The sequence below is a fragment of the Molothrus ater genome, chromosome 14, assembly GCF_012460135.2.
Source record: "Molothrus ater isolate BHLD 08-10-18 breed brown headed cowbird chromosome 14, BPBGC_Mater_1.1, whole genome shotgun sequence".
NCBI lineage: Eukaryota > Metazoa > Chordata > Aves > Passeriformes > Icteridae > Molothrus > Molothrus ater.
The window spans coordinates 18121445-18135489 of record NC_050491.2 but is presented as its reverse complement, the minus strand read 5'-3'; the positions used below and the strand labels follow the sequence as shown (position 1 = coordinate 18135489).

Sequence of the window (14045 nt, the reverse complement as noted above, 5' to 3'; positions counted from 1 at the left end):
CCAGACTGAGGCAAAAGCACTAAATCGTAATATCTGTAAGTTCCTAAAAGGTATAAATGATCTGTCTAAAACATAAAGCTCCTGTCTAAAACATAAAGCTGGTGTAAAAAATAAAAAAGGCTTATATAAAGTGTAAGAGTAAAAAATACCTATAAAACCAAAAGGCTTTAAAAATAAACACTTCCAAAACCAAAACTTTCTGCAAAACATAACTGAAGCAGTAATGTGAAAGCTTAAATACCTGCAGGAAAAAAAAATCAGGCTGGATGCAAGATTTTTGTAGTGTAAAGAACATTTTTTCTCAATGAAGCAGGTACCTGTGACAGGTTGCACATACTACTATTTGTAAAATCTTACCTCCATTAACTACCCTTAGTAAGTTATGCTGGCTGCCAAACAAATCAATACACCTTTACCAGGATTCCAAACTCCAGACAGACAAGGTACTCTGGGGCAATTTCTTTTCAACTCCTCCTCAAAAAAACCCACCCAGCTGTGGAACTTGATGTGATATTTGTTTATTACCTGGGTCCGGAGCTGTTTGACTTCTGATTCAAGTTCTTTGATTTTCTCCTCTCGTTTCTGCAGCTCTGCTTGTGCCTCTTGTCGAGCTGTGAACTCCTCATCAAACTGTAAAGATTGAACCAGCACAGCAGAGTTGGTCCAGTTATGGCCACACCAGAGCCTACACTGGCAGGAATTCTTTGAACAACATCAGAGCTGGAGCAATTATGCAATTTTAATCCTTTTAGCAGAATTTTCCTATCTAACATGTTCACTTTTAGCACCACAATTTCTTCCATCACTAAGTCAATGACAGAGAACCACCCAGATCCAGGTACTCAGGTCAGGTTCTTCCCTCTGAGAGAACACTGCAGACTTCTGAAACCAAACTGGAGTACACATCTATTGCAGCAAGCTTAAATTCATTAAAATTAAACCTGCAATCATCATGTTCAAGAACATGTTCTGCCATTGGCCTGAAAATGCCTACTTAGACCAGACCAGCAAAAAATACCAAAATTTGGAATTGTTTCAATACACACCTCCATAACACCTGAACTTCAGTACTACTGCTGCTAATATAGCACATTCATTCCTTTTTTTTAAACATATATCTGCACTTAATTTGTTTAATTATGACTATTTCAGGACAGGAGAGCAACAAGTGTAATTTTGAGAGCCACTATTTCCCAGTTTCAGCTGAGAAACAAGCTGAGTGTGCTCCTGTCACCACGAGCAGGACTTACCTTCCTGGAAAATTCTGCTGCTTTCTTTTCACTCTCTTCTACTTTAGCTTTGTCTACACAGGCATCTAGAATTTAAATAAGACAACACACAAGTCAAGTCAAACATGCCACAGCTCTGAGGTGCTTCCAACCATCATTACCCTGTGAGCCCATGACACAAAAGCAACAGGCACTTGATTTTTTTGACCCTGTCTCATTTCATTAAAGGTTACAGCATTTGGGCTGGTACTCCACAAGCACACCTGTAGCTTACATGCATATTTCCAGAACACTGACAAAATTCCCAGCCAGCGTAAGAATAGAGAGAAGAACGCAAAGAAAAATAAGGTAAAACTGCTTAAAGAGTACAAACCAACAAGGTGTGTAAAATTGATGTCCATCCTTCCTCTGTATTTAAAATCTGGGTCCGTGCCACTGCAGTGCAGCACTATCTGTGACACACATTCTTCTATGATCTTGTAATACTGAGGTCTGAAACAGGAAACATTTACAAGACAATAAGAACATGAACAAGACTTTATGCAGTTGGGAAAAGGGGGCAACTAACTCCTAATATCTGAATTCTACAAGTGCCAGAAGAAGCATCAAGTTCAAACTGTTATTGGGAAATATTTGGGATGCGATGCCTCGGCCTTGCTATGACACCGTGCTGCACATGAGAGAAGCTCCCACTGAGACGGGCAGATCCAAGGCACGTGGGAGAATTTTCAATTCTCAGGTGTACAACTTCCCTGTTCTTTGAAGCAATGAATATATCAAACTTGAATAAAGAAAAAGTGCCCAACAAATAAGAGGTTTTTGGGATGAGGGTGTTAAACTAAGCTTCAAGTCTTTGAAATAAACACAATTATATTTACCAAGACCTTTTTAATACTAACATGGAGCAAAAAGATAAATAACACATCAGCCTCAAAGAGTGGCTTTTTAGGCATGAGTTACTCAGTTTACCAGGGTCTTCATTTCTATTCTTGTCCCTACTCCCCCCAAGAACCCCAGGCTGGCAGCTGGCACTCACCGGACATAGTAATCGTTCCTGATCAGGAGGAAATGTTGGAGAATTGACAAGAAGTAATTCTCAGAAGAAGTGTCTTTCACCATATTGTACAGCAGGTGAAATACTTCGCTCACATCAGTGCAAACATTGTTAAGAAAATAGCAGCACTTAAAAAACCAAAACTTTAAAAACAAACAAAAGCCAGAAAGACCCCACTGCAGTCAGAAGAGCCACCCCAGCCCAACACAGCTCCCCAGCCATTTCCCATACTGTTCAAGTAAAACCCCTCCACACTTTGAGCTCCTATCCTCAGCAGTAAATATTATTTCTCCACTAAGATTGTGCACAAAATTTCTGTGCCCTGTTTATCAATTAGGACATGTTTCATTATCAATCAGAACAATCATGTATAGACCTTGTGTTTCGGAATCCTGTAAGAACATTTCACACAAAGCTTGGTCTCCACTCTGAGCTCAGCCAGGCTGTTGGCAAACACACACTGGTCAATCTTTTTCATTTCCTAGAGATGACCCTTACTTGGAATTCCCTGTTCTGCACAGCAACAACATCCCACGGGGTTTTACAGTCCTCCCACTGATGGCCTCTACCTCCCTCTGCTTCCTCCTGAAACCTGCAAGCAGCCATTCTGAACTTAGGTAACTTGAAATTCCCTGCTCCTTCACAGCTAGAAAAGGCACACATCTGTAGTGCTTCAGAACCTACAAGAAATTTTGTTCCTTTTATTATCAAAACTCATTTTTCTTCAAACTTATGATCTTCCACGGGTATAATTTTATCTCTTCATGTATTATGAGACAGAGTTTAGCTTAATAAATGTTATTTATGAAAAATTAATTCAGTTCCCAATGACTTACATTTGACATGCAAATTTAAGCACTAATTATCCAAATATTTTCCAACAAAAAAAGCAACTGGAGAGAAATCTGCTTGACAAAGCCCCTGGTAAGACATACAACTGAGACAAATAACCTGCACATAGAGCACTGTAATTTCCATTTAATAAAGTTCTGAAACAACACAAGTTAGAACAGCATTTCCTTAAAGGATATTCCATTTCAGCTTTGATGTCATTGAGACGATGTGACAGTTCAAAGTGGTCTTCATCTTTGTTCTCATCAAACACCCTCAGCTGAATATCAAGCTCGTCATTTTCCTTATCTTTCAAGGCCTGTTTTTCAAGGTAGAGTATATCTTATTTTTTTCTTTTTTAAAGGAAGAATTCCCCCCCTTGAAGGACTGCATCATGATGAAATAAAAGACATTAACCTTTAGAACAGCAGCAAGTTTCAACTCAGTGCCTGGGCTTATCTGCTATAATGATTCAACTGAGAAAAAACTCAAGGCAAAACATCAGCTCACAGAGCAGGTATGGGCTACAGAATAGACAACAAGACTTCCAGTTGAATCCATTCCTCTTAATGGGACATAGCAGTTCCTGCTTGTTAATGTCAGAATTCCATTCAAAAACCACAATAGGTATAATTCAAAACATTAATTGACATGAGCTTAAGAAGTTTAAACAGGTGTAAAAAGATTTGTTCAGATGTTCCACAGCAACTACAGTCACTAGATCATATTAATCTATCTATAGGATATAAACATAAAAATAAACCTAAGAAAAAATAACATCACACATCAGAAAGTGTCTCAAGGCTGAATGAGCCAAAAATGGAAGTTTTTGTTCCTGACAAATTGACAATTTGAAATTTCATATCTTAAAAGTCATAGCAGAATAAACTGTTTTAGACAAATAAGCAGGTACTATAATTTCTCTCATCTTTTGCAAGAAAATGATGAGTACCTTAAATACACCTATTTTTGATGTAAGCATCAGAATGGTTCCTTGGCTCAGAGTTACAAATCTCTCCCCAAGTCAGAAATATTCCTGTCTGTGCAGCTGCATGAACACAGACATGCAGTCCCAGAATGAATTTCTGATTTGATTTTTCCTTAAAACGTCCCAATGCATTCTCAGCAGGCAGATTAAAAAAAAAAAACAGATTTCACAGAAAACAACAGGAACAGCATATACAAAAAGTTAATCCAAGATTGGTTCCACAGCCAGATTCACATTCACTGCATGTGCTTTGAGCTCATTATGCAGCATTTGGCTACCTTCATTTAATTTCTAATATATTGACTTGTTTCCACTACTATTCTTCAGCTCATGAGAATCTGAATTTGTAACTCTGCAGGCTGAGAGCAGATTTGGGTTGATAATCTGACCCTCTGCACCCCCAAATCCTTCCCATCTGCTCTCCTGGTTAAACACTTAGGTTATCTTCAGCATTCACAGTAGACAGTGACCAACTCCTGGATACAAAGGACTTACAGGCAATATTTTCTTCAGGCCACAACGTAAAAACTCATTTCTCAAGTGTATCCTGAAGTCAAGGTCGTCAGGAGATGTCACAAGGGCATTGATGAGCTGCATACATGCCACCTGCAACCAGAAACAGAATGGAAATCAATACCTTCAGTCACTCCTTCAGTTGAACTATAAAACCAGAGATGGAAATTATTTATTATGCAGCACACATGCAACACTTGGGTTTATTTTAGCAACATCAAACACTGCTCTGTTTCTATATCAGGATGTTTCCACTGTATCAAAAGAGTACCACAAGAATGATCATTACAGAATCAGAATCGTGTCATGGACTGGTTTGAGCTGGAAGGGACCTCAAAACCCACTCAGTGCCAGCCCTGCTATGGCAGGGACACCTTCCACTGGCCCAGGGTGCCCCAAGCCCTGTCCAGCCTGGCCTGGGACACTGCCAGGGGCCTCCCCACCCCAAAATCATGCCCTAGTTATTCCCAAACTGAAGGTGCCCACTGCACCTCCTTCTGTTTCTCCTCAGCATCCACCAGTTGGAAAGCAAACTCTTTCTACAATAACTAACAACTTAAAAACCACCCAATAAACACCCATACCCAAATTAGCCACATCACCAGGTGTTTTTTCCATTCCTGCAGAGCACTTGTGCAAAATGCCTGGTCTCAGGGTAGTGGCTAATGCTTTAATTGAACAGCTGTGCACTTGAATTGATTTATTTGAAAACAGGTAGACAACAACACAACACCAAAAGTGCTGATCCACTTTAAAAGACTAAAATGGGACTCAAGGGAAATAGCAAGTTTGGTAAAAGATGTTAACTGCAAATAGAAGTAGCTTTAGAGTAGGACAAAAAAAAAATCAATAGCTGCAGAGGAAAAAAATCAGATAAAAAGCACCTTCCTGTTTTAATTACATTCACTATTTAGCTCTAATAGAACACCTTATGGAGTCTCAAATTTCTATTAAAACCCCCTTTTCAAAGGCACTCTCTTGATAGAGCTGCATCTTCAGATAATGCAGTATCATCATGCTTGCTTGAATGATTCTTGTTATTTTACTACTATGACATGACTTAACAAGCCAAAGCACATGTCCAATCTGAAATTAATAGAGAGAAGAGGTGCCATCTGCTCTGATTGCTTCTGCCAGAGAGACTCTGCCTTAATGGCTTGTGCTAATACATTCCCAGCAAAGAAGGATTTTGTCAGAAACACGGTAATGAGTCTTGCAGTTGTGCCTTCACTGAGGTATCAGTGAGCTTTGGGAGGGGAGGCTGGCAGGAATGGGGGTGGTGGCTGCTGTTTGCCTTAAATCAACAAGGTCATGGAGTGGGAGACAACTCCAGAATGAATTCTCCAGTGATAGCACCATTAAGATTAGAATGTCATTTATAGACACTTATTGGCCATCATTAACTCATCAGCTCTGAAACAAGAGGTGCTGATGGTAAACACAGTTGATGTGGATTTGAGCCAAGACTGGAAAAAGGCATCCCAAGGATACCTGCCCTGCCTGTATTTTTCCATATCTTTCAGCCAAGGTAGCTGAAAAATAAATTTTAGTACAAAATGTGCATAATTTCTGTATAATGAGAAGGCCATAAGTCAAAGTCATCCCTTATTAGGATATTCAGCCACTTGGCCTCTATGCAAAAATGGCAGTACCAAGAAAGCCCAACCAATCCCAACTAAAAAAAGCTCACATCTTAATGCCAACCAAAACTCTGGTGCCCACAGAGCACAAAAATCCTCTATCCATGGACACATATGCAGCAATGAACATGATCTAAGTCACGACAGTAAAAACCACTGGCGCAGATGATTTTATTATTTTATAAAAATAATTTTATAAGCTCACTAGATTACCATCAGAGAGGCACTGGTGAATGGCACATGTTGAACACACACAGCAAGGAATGCAGAGTCCTTGTTGACAAAAGTACCAATAATATCCTGCTGCACTTCACTCATCCCAAAAGGAACCCTGCCAAAAATGGGCACACCCCATGCCACACCTGCCATAATTAGCATATATCTGAATATTTGAGAGGCCACAGGTACTGCTGCCTAAAGTACCAGCACTGGGACCAGATACCTTACCTGAACATTACACCTGGCATCCAAGGAAAGAAATATCACTAATCACTCTCTTTAGGCAGGTCAAGAGTTCTTAATCCTATTTTTGGGACAGGAAGCGAGTTCCTTGGGCTCCCCCTACTAACAAGTAGAAAATCTAGTACCAGCAGGCCAGTGGTATGTATTTCTCCTCTTTTACTGATGAAAGCACTAAAAGGTGTGTGTGAATCAGGGATCACCAAGCCATAGGCAGTGTTCAGCCTTTCACTGAAGCACTCACACACCAACTCACCTGCAGCTGGATGAACTCGTGGTTCTCCAAGCCCTCCACGATCTGGGAGAAACGTTCCTCCCTGTTGTGCCTCTCAGCAGCAGTGGTTATAGCACCTAAAAGCTTGTCCAGGCTAAGAGAGACACAAACTGTCAGGAGAGCACAGCACAGCCACCTCACTCCTTGTAAACATACTCAGCCCAATACTCACACAGCTCAAGGCTTGGTGCACTGACAGAGTTTAAATGCATTTATCTACAGAAGATGAAAACAATCCAAGAAGCAAGTGTTATAAATGTCTACAAGATTAATGTAGAAATGAGAAAAAAGGGGTGACTAAATCTCCATATTATTTTTTCAGCAATCAAGCAACGAATGAGGGGAAAAAATCCCTCCCTTTGCAAACTGTGCACTTGATAACAGTGGACATGTTTAACATCTGGAAATTCTAATAAAATGTCCTTTCAGGAATCAGAATGTTTTAATCCCTTTATTGCATAGAAGACATGAAGTTGCCCATTTTAACCTTCAGTAAATAAACACAGTGGTGAAATTACAGGAACAAGTGATCATCTTTGTTTTAAAAATCTCATGGGCAAGTGCTAAATAACTCCAAGTTGAACTGTTCCAAAGCCCAGCTGTAAATGTAAATTCCTGGCTCCTGTGGTAGAGAGGTGATTTGTCCTTTCACATCTTCCACTTCAGCCACAGTCTGTAGGTCTCTGCTCATTTGCTTTTCTCTGATTTAATACTGAATTAGGGCAACACTACAGGTGAAGTCTCTTTAATTTTAAACCACATTATTAAACACTTAACAGGTTACATTTGCTTCATTGACAACTTTTCTCACCTGTGTCCAAATTAACAACTCATGAGCACCAAAAAAAACAGCTTCAATATCTCACTTACATGTTTTCCTCCCCAATAATGCAGATAGCAGAAAGGATTTTCACTGTCTCAGTCATCATGTGGGGTTGCTTTGGATCAATTGCTCTTGACAGCAGCAAGAGGCTCCTTTCATCTCCTAGGATCCTTTGCAAACCGTACTGGCAGAAACAAAAAGCTGGTGGTGAAAAGGTTGTGCCTGCCTTGGAAATTCATCCCCAACTTGAGATCCTGAGGGATTCCCCCAACCCCTCCCTCCCAGAGCACCCCACCAAAACCCCACCAGCCCCCGGCCATCACTGCTTGGGGACACAAGTCAGGGTCCCCCGTCTTGCATTGGAGGCTTTCCCCTGACAGAGAGAACCAGATTCAGCTCCTCGGGACACCAGGACCTTGTAAAATCAGCACCCACCAAAAGACAAGTCAGGTTTTATTTTCTGTCTATATCTGAAACACCTCAGAAGCAGGAAAAATCTGCTTTTCTCCTAATTCGTTGGACAAATTCTTCTGTGAGATTTTTCTAAACTGAGCAAAAGTAATTAAAAGTAACTTTTATGCAGTTTTATTTGCTGGGGAGGACATATAAATGCAAGACTTCAGATTTTGCTATGAATAAAGCAAAATTACAAATTTTACACATCAGCTTCCAGAAGGTACTCATAATCTGTAAACCTGAGTAAGCTGTGTTAGAAACAAATCAGATACAACTTAACCTAACCCTTTACCCATGACCTACCAACTTAAAAAACTGCAGCTAAAAAGAGATCAAATGCTACTCAATTTAAATCAGCTGAAAAGTACATTATATTAACAATCATGTATTGAAATCTGAATTTGGAAAGCTGTTTTTTTAAGCTTCCAAGTAATTAATTTCCATATTTACTTACCTTAAATTTATACTATCATCCTCTCTTTATCAAAGATGTTACTTCCAAAAATCAGTAATATTTAACAAAGATAAGAAAAAATGCAGAAATATTCATGAAGAAGACTCTGAAGAGAAGTTACACTAAGTTCAAGACTGGCATTCCCAAATACTGGATATAAAAGCTTTCCTTCCCTCTCCCACATTTACCATGTTATATACATGTTGAACTCAAACCCAAACATGATAAAATATGTGAATTTAAAATAATACTTACTTTATTGTTCATAAATGCTTTGAGGCACTGGATAAGTTTATGTTGATTCTTCTTATCAATACTTTCTTGCCTTGAAAGCAAAGAGGAAAATCACATAAGGAAAATCCTCACAACCTCCCCATCCCTCCCTTCAAATGATCCAGGTCCTTACTGTTTCTTGTCCAGAAGCTTTTCCAATGCATCCAACAGGAGCCCAAGACCTTCATGTCCAAAATTGTTAACCCAGCTGGAAAAAAAAAAAAAACAGAGAAAAATGCTTTTAATTATTTCTTAATCAAATACAGAACTTGCAAAGCTATTTCTCCGTTAGTGCTTGTGCATCCCTTCACAGGCTTCACTCTCAGTCTCACTTCCCAAAAGATCTGATCAGCCACGAAGGCAAACAGTTCCAACAAGTACAAATTGCTGAAAGCCACGGAGAAAGGTGAGGAGATCCTGCAGACCATTTCACTGCTCCTGATCCAGGGTGCTGACAGCACTGCTCTCCTGTCAGCAAGCATTAGCATAATGGCTCTGCTTTCCAAAAAAACCCCAAAGCCCACAACTCTCCTGCTTAGCAAAAACAGCATGATGAAAACTGCTGCAGAAATTGCTCTGCTTACCTGACTGGGTTGCTGGTTAGAGACACTCTCAGAGACTCCAGGCAATTGAGAAGTTTTTCATCTGAAATTCCAGACCGCAGCTCGTGGATGTACTCTTGTGAGGACAGGGTACACTCGTGCTTGCTGTTTTTTAGTCCCCCCTAGCACAGAAGGCAGAATGCTGCTGAGTGTTCTAGTGATCAAACAGTGCTGAGATGATAAAATAGAGGACTAATATTTCCATAGCAATTTCCAAATCATAGTACAAGTATTCAAGAAAGCTGATTTGACTTGGATTTGTCATCAGTGTTTAATACTTTTGGTTTTACATCACAAGGATAATTATTTTTGCTGGAATCTTTTTCACTTGGAATAAAAGTGCATGTACTGCATATGGAATAGAAAAGTTTAATTCCATCATTCAGCTGTATTAACATATGCAATGAGAGTGTATTGGAAACAATCATAAAGAGAGACATACAAAGAACCCAGTTCACGCAACTTCCTGAGCTCATTTTTTGCTGTACCATAGCTCATGTTTGACCCCTAATAGAGATCTCTAGAGGCTCTTGCTTACTGCAAAAAAATCATACAGGTGATCTGACAAAGAGCTCCCTCCTGCTGAAGTGCCACTACAGAAGAATAACTACTCACACAGTATTTCACTACTAAATATCTGAATATCAGTTTTTAGAGCTATAGTATTCAGACTCTTGAAAAAGACAAAACACTTTTCCAAAAGGTGCAACTAATCTTTTGTACAGCTCTGACAAGTTGCAGCAGGCTTATCTCAGAAGAGTGGTTTTGATTCATTTGCAGCTCCTAAAGCTCCTTAGCTCTGAAGGGTCTGTTGAAGAGAGCCTGATAAAGATGTCATGGGTGCAAATGCCCTATCAAGTGCCTGTCCTAGAAGAGGATTTAGATGTATTTGGTTTTAATTGTATCACTTCCACCACAAATATTCCATTTTTTGTCTCTCTTTCACAAAGCTCCACTTCTTATGAAGCTGCTGCTTTGCTCTCTTCAAATTCTTACCATTCATTTTCCAAAAATACACGAAGTATGGCTGATGACAAAAAGACTCGGCTAAATTTAATTTAATGACTTAGACCTAGGCAGATTCCAGGCACAAACCAGAGCTGTGTTCACAATATACTTTCAGATTCAGAACAAAGCCAGCACAGACTGACTGCAGGGAGACATCAGGGTCCTCTGCACTGTGTCAGCTCTGAAGCTGCTCCTTGCTGACCTGCAAAGCACCTTCAGCTGGGCATCACATCAAAGGACCAAGGAAAGATGAGTAAGAAGGATACAGAGGGACTAGAATCAGTCTCCATCAACATCCTAAACAAAGATGCTCTTCCACCAAAAGAGAAACGAATAAATGGGTGAGGTTACATTTATAGGAGTGGGAGCTGATTGTAAATCAGATTAATATATCAAATATCATCAAAATTCAGAAAAATCATCACTCTGAAGGACCAAAAGGTAAAGAACTAGGAAAAAGGAACAGCTTTATCCCACCCATTGGATGGATGGGAATCAGAAAAGATTTTGTGTGTAAATAATGCACATCACCTACACAATACAGATCCAGCTGTCATTTCAGCCATTCCTCAAATGGTAAAAGAAGAGAACAGAAATGCTGCTCAGAGCCACAAAATGCACAGAGATGAGGCAATGGCAACCTCAGTCAATGCCACTGCCTGTGAAGCCAGACTCTGAACAGCTCTCCAGAATGCAAGGCAGTGGCTGCTCCCAGCATGAGTTTGTCCTTCACTGCAGCCTGCTGCAAGCTCCACAGGAGACTCCAGTCCAGAATGGGGCAGCCTCAAGTCTTTGCTGCTCTTTGTTTCATATTTAAACCAAGCTGGGATCCTGCTGCCTCGTCCTTCTGTGCCATCCAGGCCATTGGTGAAGCACCTCTGCTCTGCCCAGTCCCTCATTTGCAGAAGGCCCAGGACTTCCTCAAAAACAGATCAACAGTTCAAGGAACTGGCAGTGAGCTCTGCTAAGGCTCCTTCCCACAGCTTGCAGGACAGGCAGATTTCTTCACTGGCTCTTTAAAAAGCACCTTGAACTGCACAGCAATAAGGAACCAACTCCTCTTCCTTATTTTCCTCCGTCTTCAAAATGGATGGTGACTCAAGACAGCTCATAAAAATCCATTCTTGAAATCTTTCAGAGACTTTTCAGCTCACCAGGATTACTTTGTTATTCCCTGCAATCAGGGAATGTCTCAGTCTCAATCCACTCTCACCTCTAGCCATGCTAACTCGAATGCTGAACCAGGTGCTACTACTTTTATGTCCCTATTCAAAGAGTTTGACTGGAATACTATTTTTAAGAATTGCTATGCCTTTACATGGATCAGATTTGGATACAAACATTTCTCATTTACTTTGAGGTGTAAGGTCTCAGTGAAAAATGTTTACAGGAGAACACCTAATAAAGATGGAAGCAAAAGGGAAGTAGAAAGAAACTGAAGGGGGTTGGGTCCCACATCAGAATGTTCAGAGATTAAACCAATGCTCAAGAATGAAAATCTCAGAAATTCCTTTATGACTGGTCACCTTCAGTGTTACAATTAAGGCAGAGGATGATTCCCTGATGCCAGCTCAAATGAGAGCCTGCACCACACAGCAGTCCCCCCAGTGCTGAGGATCCCATGTAAAATTCAAATCAGCTCAAGCTCCCAAGTTCCCATGAACAGGGAAACCTCTTCTCTGCCATCTCTACAACCCAACAGCACTACCAGGAACATCCCAAAACTCCTCTCCTCCCTGATCACAGTGGATCTGTAGATCTTGAAGGAAACAGCTCCACGTGCTGGCAGAAGCAAACAGCTCCTAAAGGATGAACCCTGGAGGAAGCACACGGAGGTGCAAGAGCTCTTCAAGCAATGATGTGCAAAGCCATACACCAGGCACAGCATTTCTGATTTTAGTATTTAGCAAGTTATTTGCACAAAAACATGCTTTTAATGCAGAGCTGTTCTTGCTCTCCATTCAGAGCCTGAACTCAAAGGCAAGGGGAGGAAAGCATCTCAGAATTTCTCCCCTACCCATTCTGGGAATATCAGCTTGCTTTACAAAATAACCTCTTCACAAAGCAGCTGTTCAGGCTAATTCATACCAAAAGGAAATTACACAGCAGCAGGGATTTTTTGAAACTGGTTTTAACACACTGAACTGGAAAATTAGTAATTTGTCCCCTCAAAAATCAAATACTTATAAATACATAAGCACAATGAAGATATTTTCCTCAATTAGGGGAACAGTCAATAGTGTGCACAAAACTAAAAAGTACTGGTGAACACAAGTCTCTTTAAGGGCCACTCTGAATAAAACAAAGCCAAGAGAAAAATATATAAGAATATAGTGTGTAGGAGAAAAACCTAACTACATCTGAGGTGATGATTAGACAGTTTCAAGTCATAGATTGTTCCCTATTATTTCTACTACAGAATTTAATTACTGAATATGATATTTTAATTACTGAATAAGTGGAGAGGCTTGCTGTACCTGAAAAGCCTGTTTTAGCTGTAATCAAAAATAAAGTCCGTCCATAATTTAAAAGAACATTTTTGCTTTCAACCACTACTTTAAAACCATATGTAATTATTCCAAAAAAATCCTATATACGAGGAAACAAAAACTTGCTGAACTCACTCCAACAAATTAAATCCCAAACATTTGTTTATAATATTTGAATTCAATCAAAACAACATAAAATGTAGATGAGTCCTTAATAAGAGAAAAGTTATGCTCTCAGTGATCTCATCTTAAACATACTGACCTCCCGAATCCTCTAAATTAATCTTATTGTCACATTGATTGCTGAAGTTGGCATTTCCAAGACAAGCTATGAATAACAACAATTGGAACATAAAAAATTCCCCATCTAAACAGAACGAAGTAAGCCAAACATTGTCAATTTTAAATTTCAAGTGCCTGCCTTCAATAAAAGGCAAGACAAGCTTAAATTGTATTTGTTGCTCATAATGAAGAGATGAGCTCAGTGAGTTTGAAGTATTTAGAAATAGACTCCTGAAAACTTGAAGAAATCCCTCAAAAGTGAAAGCAATGATCTCATTCTGCTAAGATCAACATGATTGACAATTATTTTGATAAAACAAGGATTCAGTTGTGCCCGCTGAACTTTTAAAATCCAGATAAAAATCCAAACTATTCCAGCCTAATCTCTAAAAAGGGAAGTTCATAAGGGAAAACAAAACTCTGGTGTTCGTACTCACCGGAACTTTACTTCCGACTATCTGCATGCAGTGGTCAGCCAAGAGAGGTTATTGTGTAAAAAAGATAATAATAATACATAAATAAACACAGCACAGTACTTAGTAGGATGTAGTTGCACACACATTTTTCAGTGTTTAATCATTAGTAGTAGTTACATTCTTTAATTACTTTATCAACCTGTTTAGGGGTCAGAGCTTCTCTACAGGAAAACAGCAGCTCTACAGCAGGAGCA

The 14045-nt window shown here is 39.7% G+C and overlaps 1 protein-coding gene across 2 annotated transcripts in view; it reads right to left on the bottom strand.

Annotated features, from left to right (window-relative positions):
• DIAPH2 (diaphanous related formin 2) overlaps window positions 1–14045 on the bottom strand; it is a 172223-nt gene that overhangs the window by 135840 nt on the left and 22338 nt on the right. The window contains exons 5-16 of one of the 2 annotated variants that reach the window (XM_054516303.1): window positions 13813–13833; window positions 9579–9718; window positions 9128–9202; window positions 8977–9046; window positions 7859–7995; window positions 6971–7082; window positions 4598–4708; window positions 3315–3433; window positions 2266–2382; window positions 1603–1721; window positions 1251–1315; window positions 526–630 (exon numbers count right to left, since the gene is read on the bottom strand). In XM_054516303.1, the coding sequence (XP_054372278.1) occupies window positions 526–630; window positions 1251–1315; window positions 1603–1721; window positions 2266–2382; window positions 3315–3433; window positions 4598–4708; window positions 6971–7082; window positions 7859–7995; window positions 8977–9046; window positions 9128–9202; window positions 9579–9718; window positions 13813–13833 (1191 nt within the window). The remainder of the gene's footprint in view (window positions 1–525; window positions 631–1250; window positions 1316–1602; window positions 1722–2265; window positions 2383–3314; window positions 3434–4597; window positions 4709–6970; window positions 7083–7858; window positions 7996–8976; window positions 9047–9127; window positions 9203–9578; window positions 9719–13812; window positions 13834–14045) is intronic. The other variant, XM_054516304.1, reaches the window with a different exon arrangement.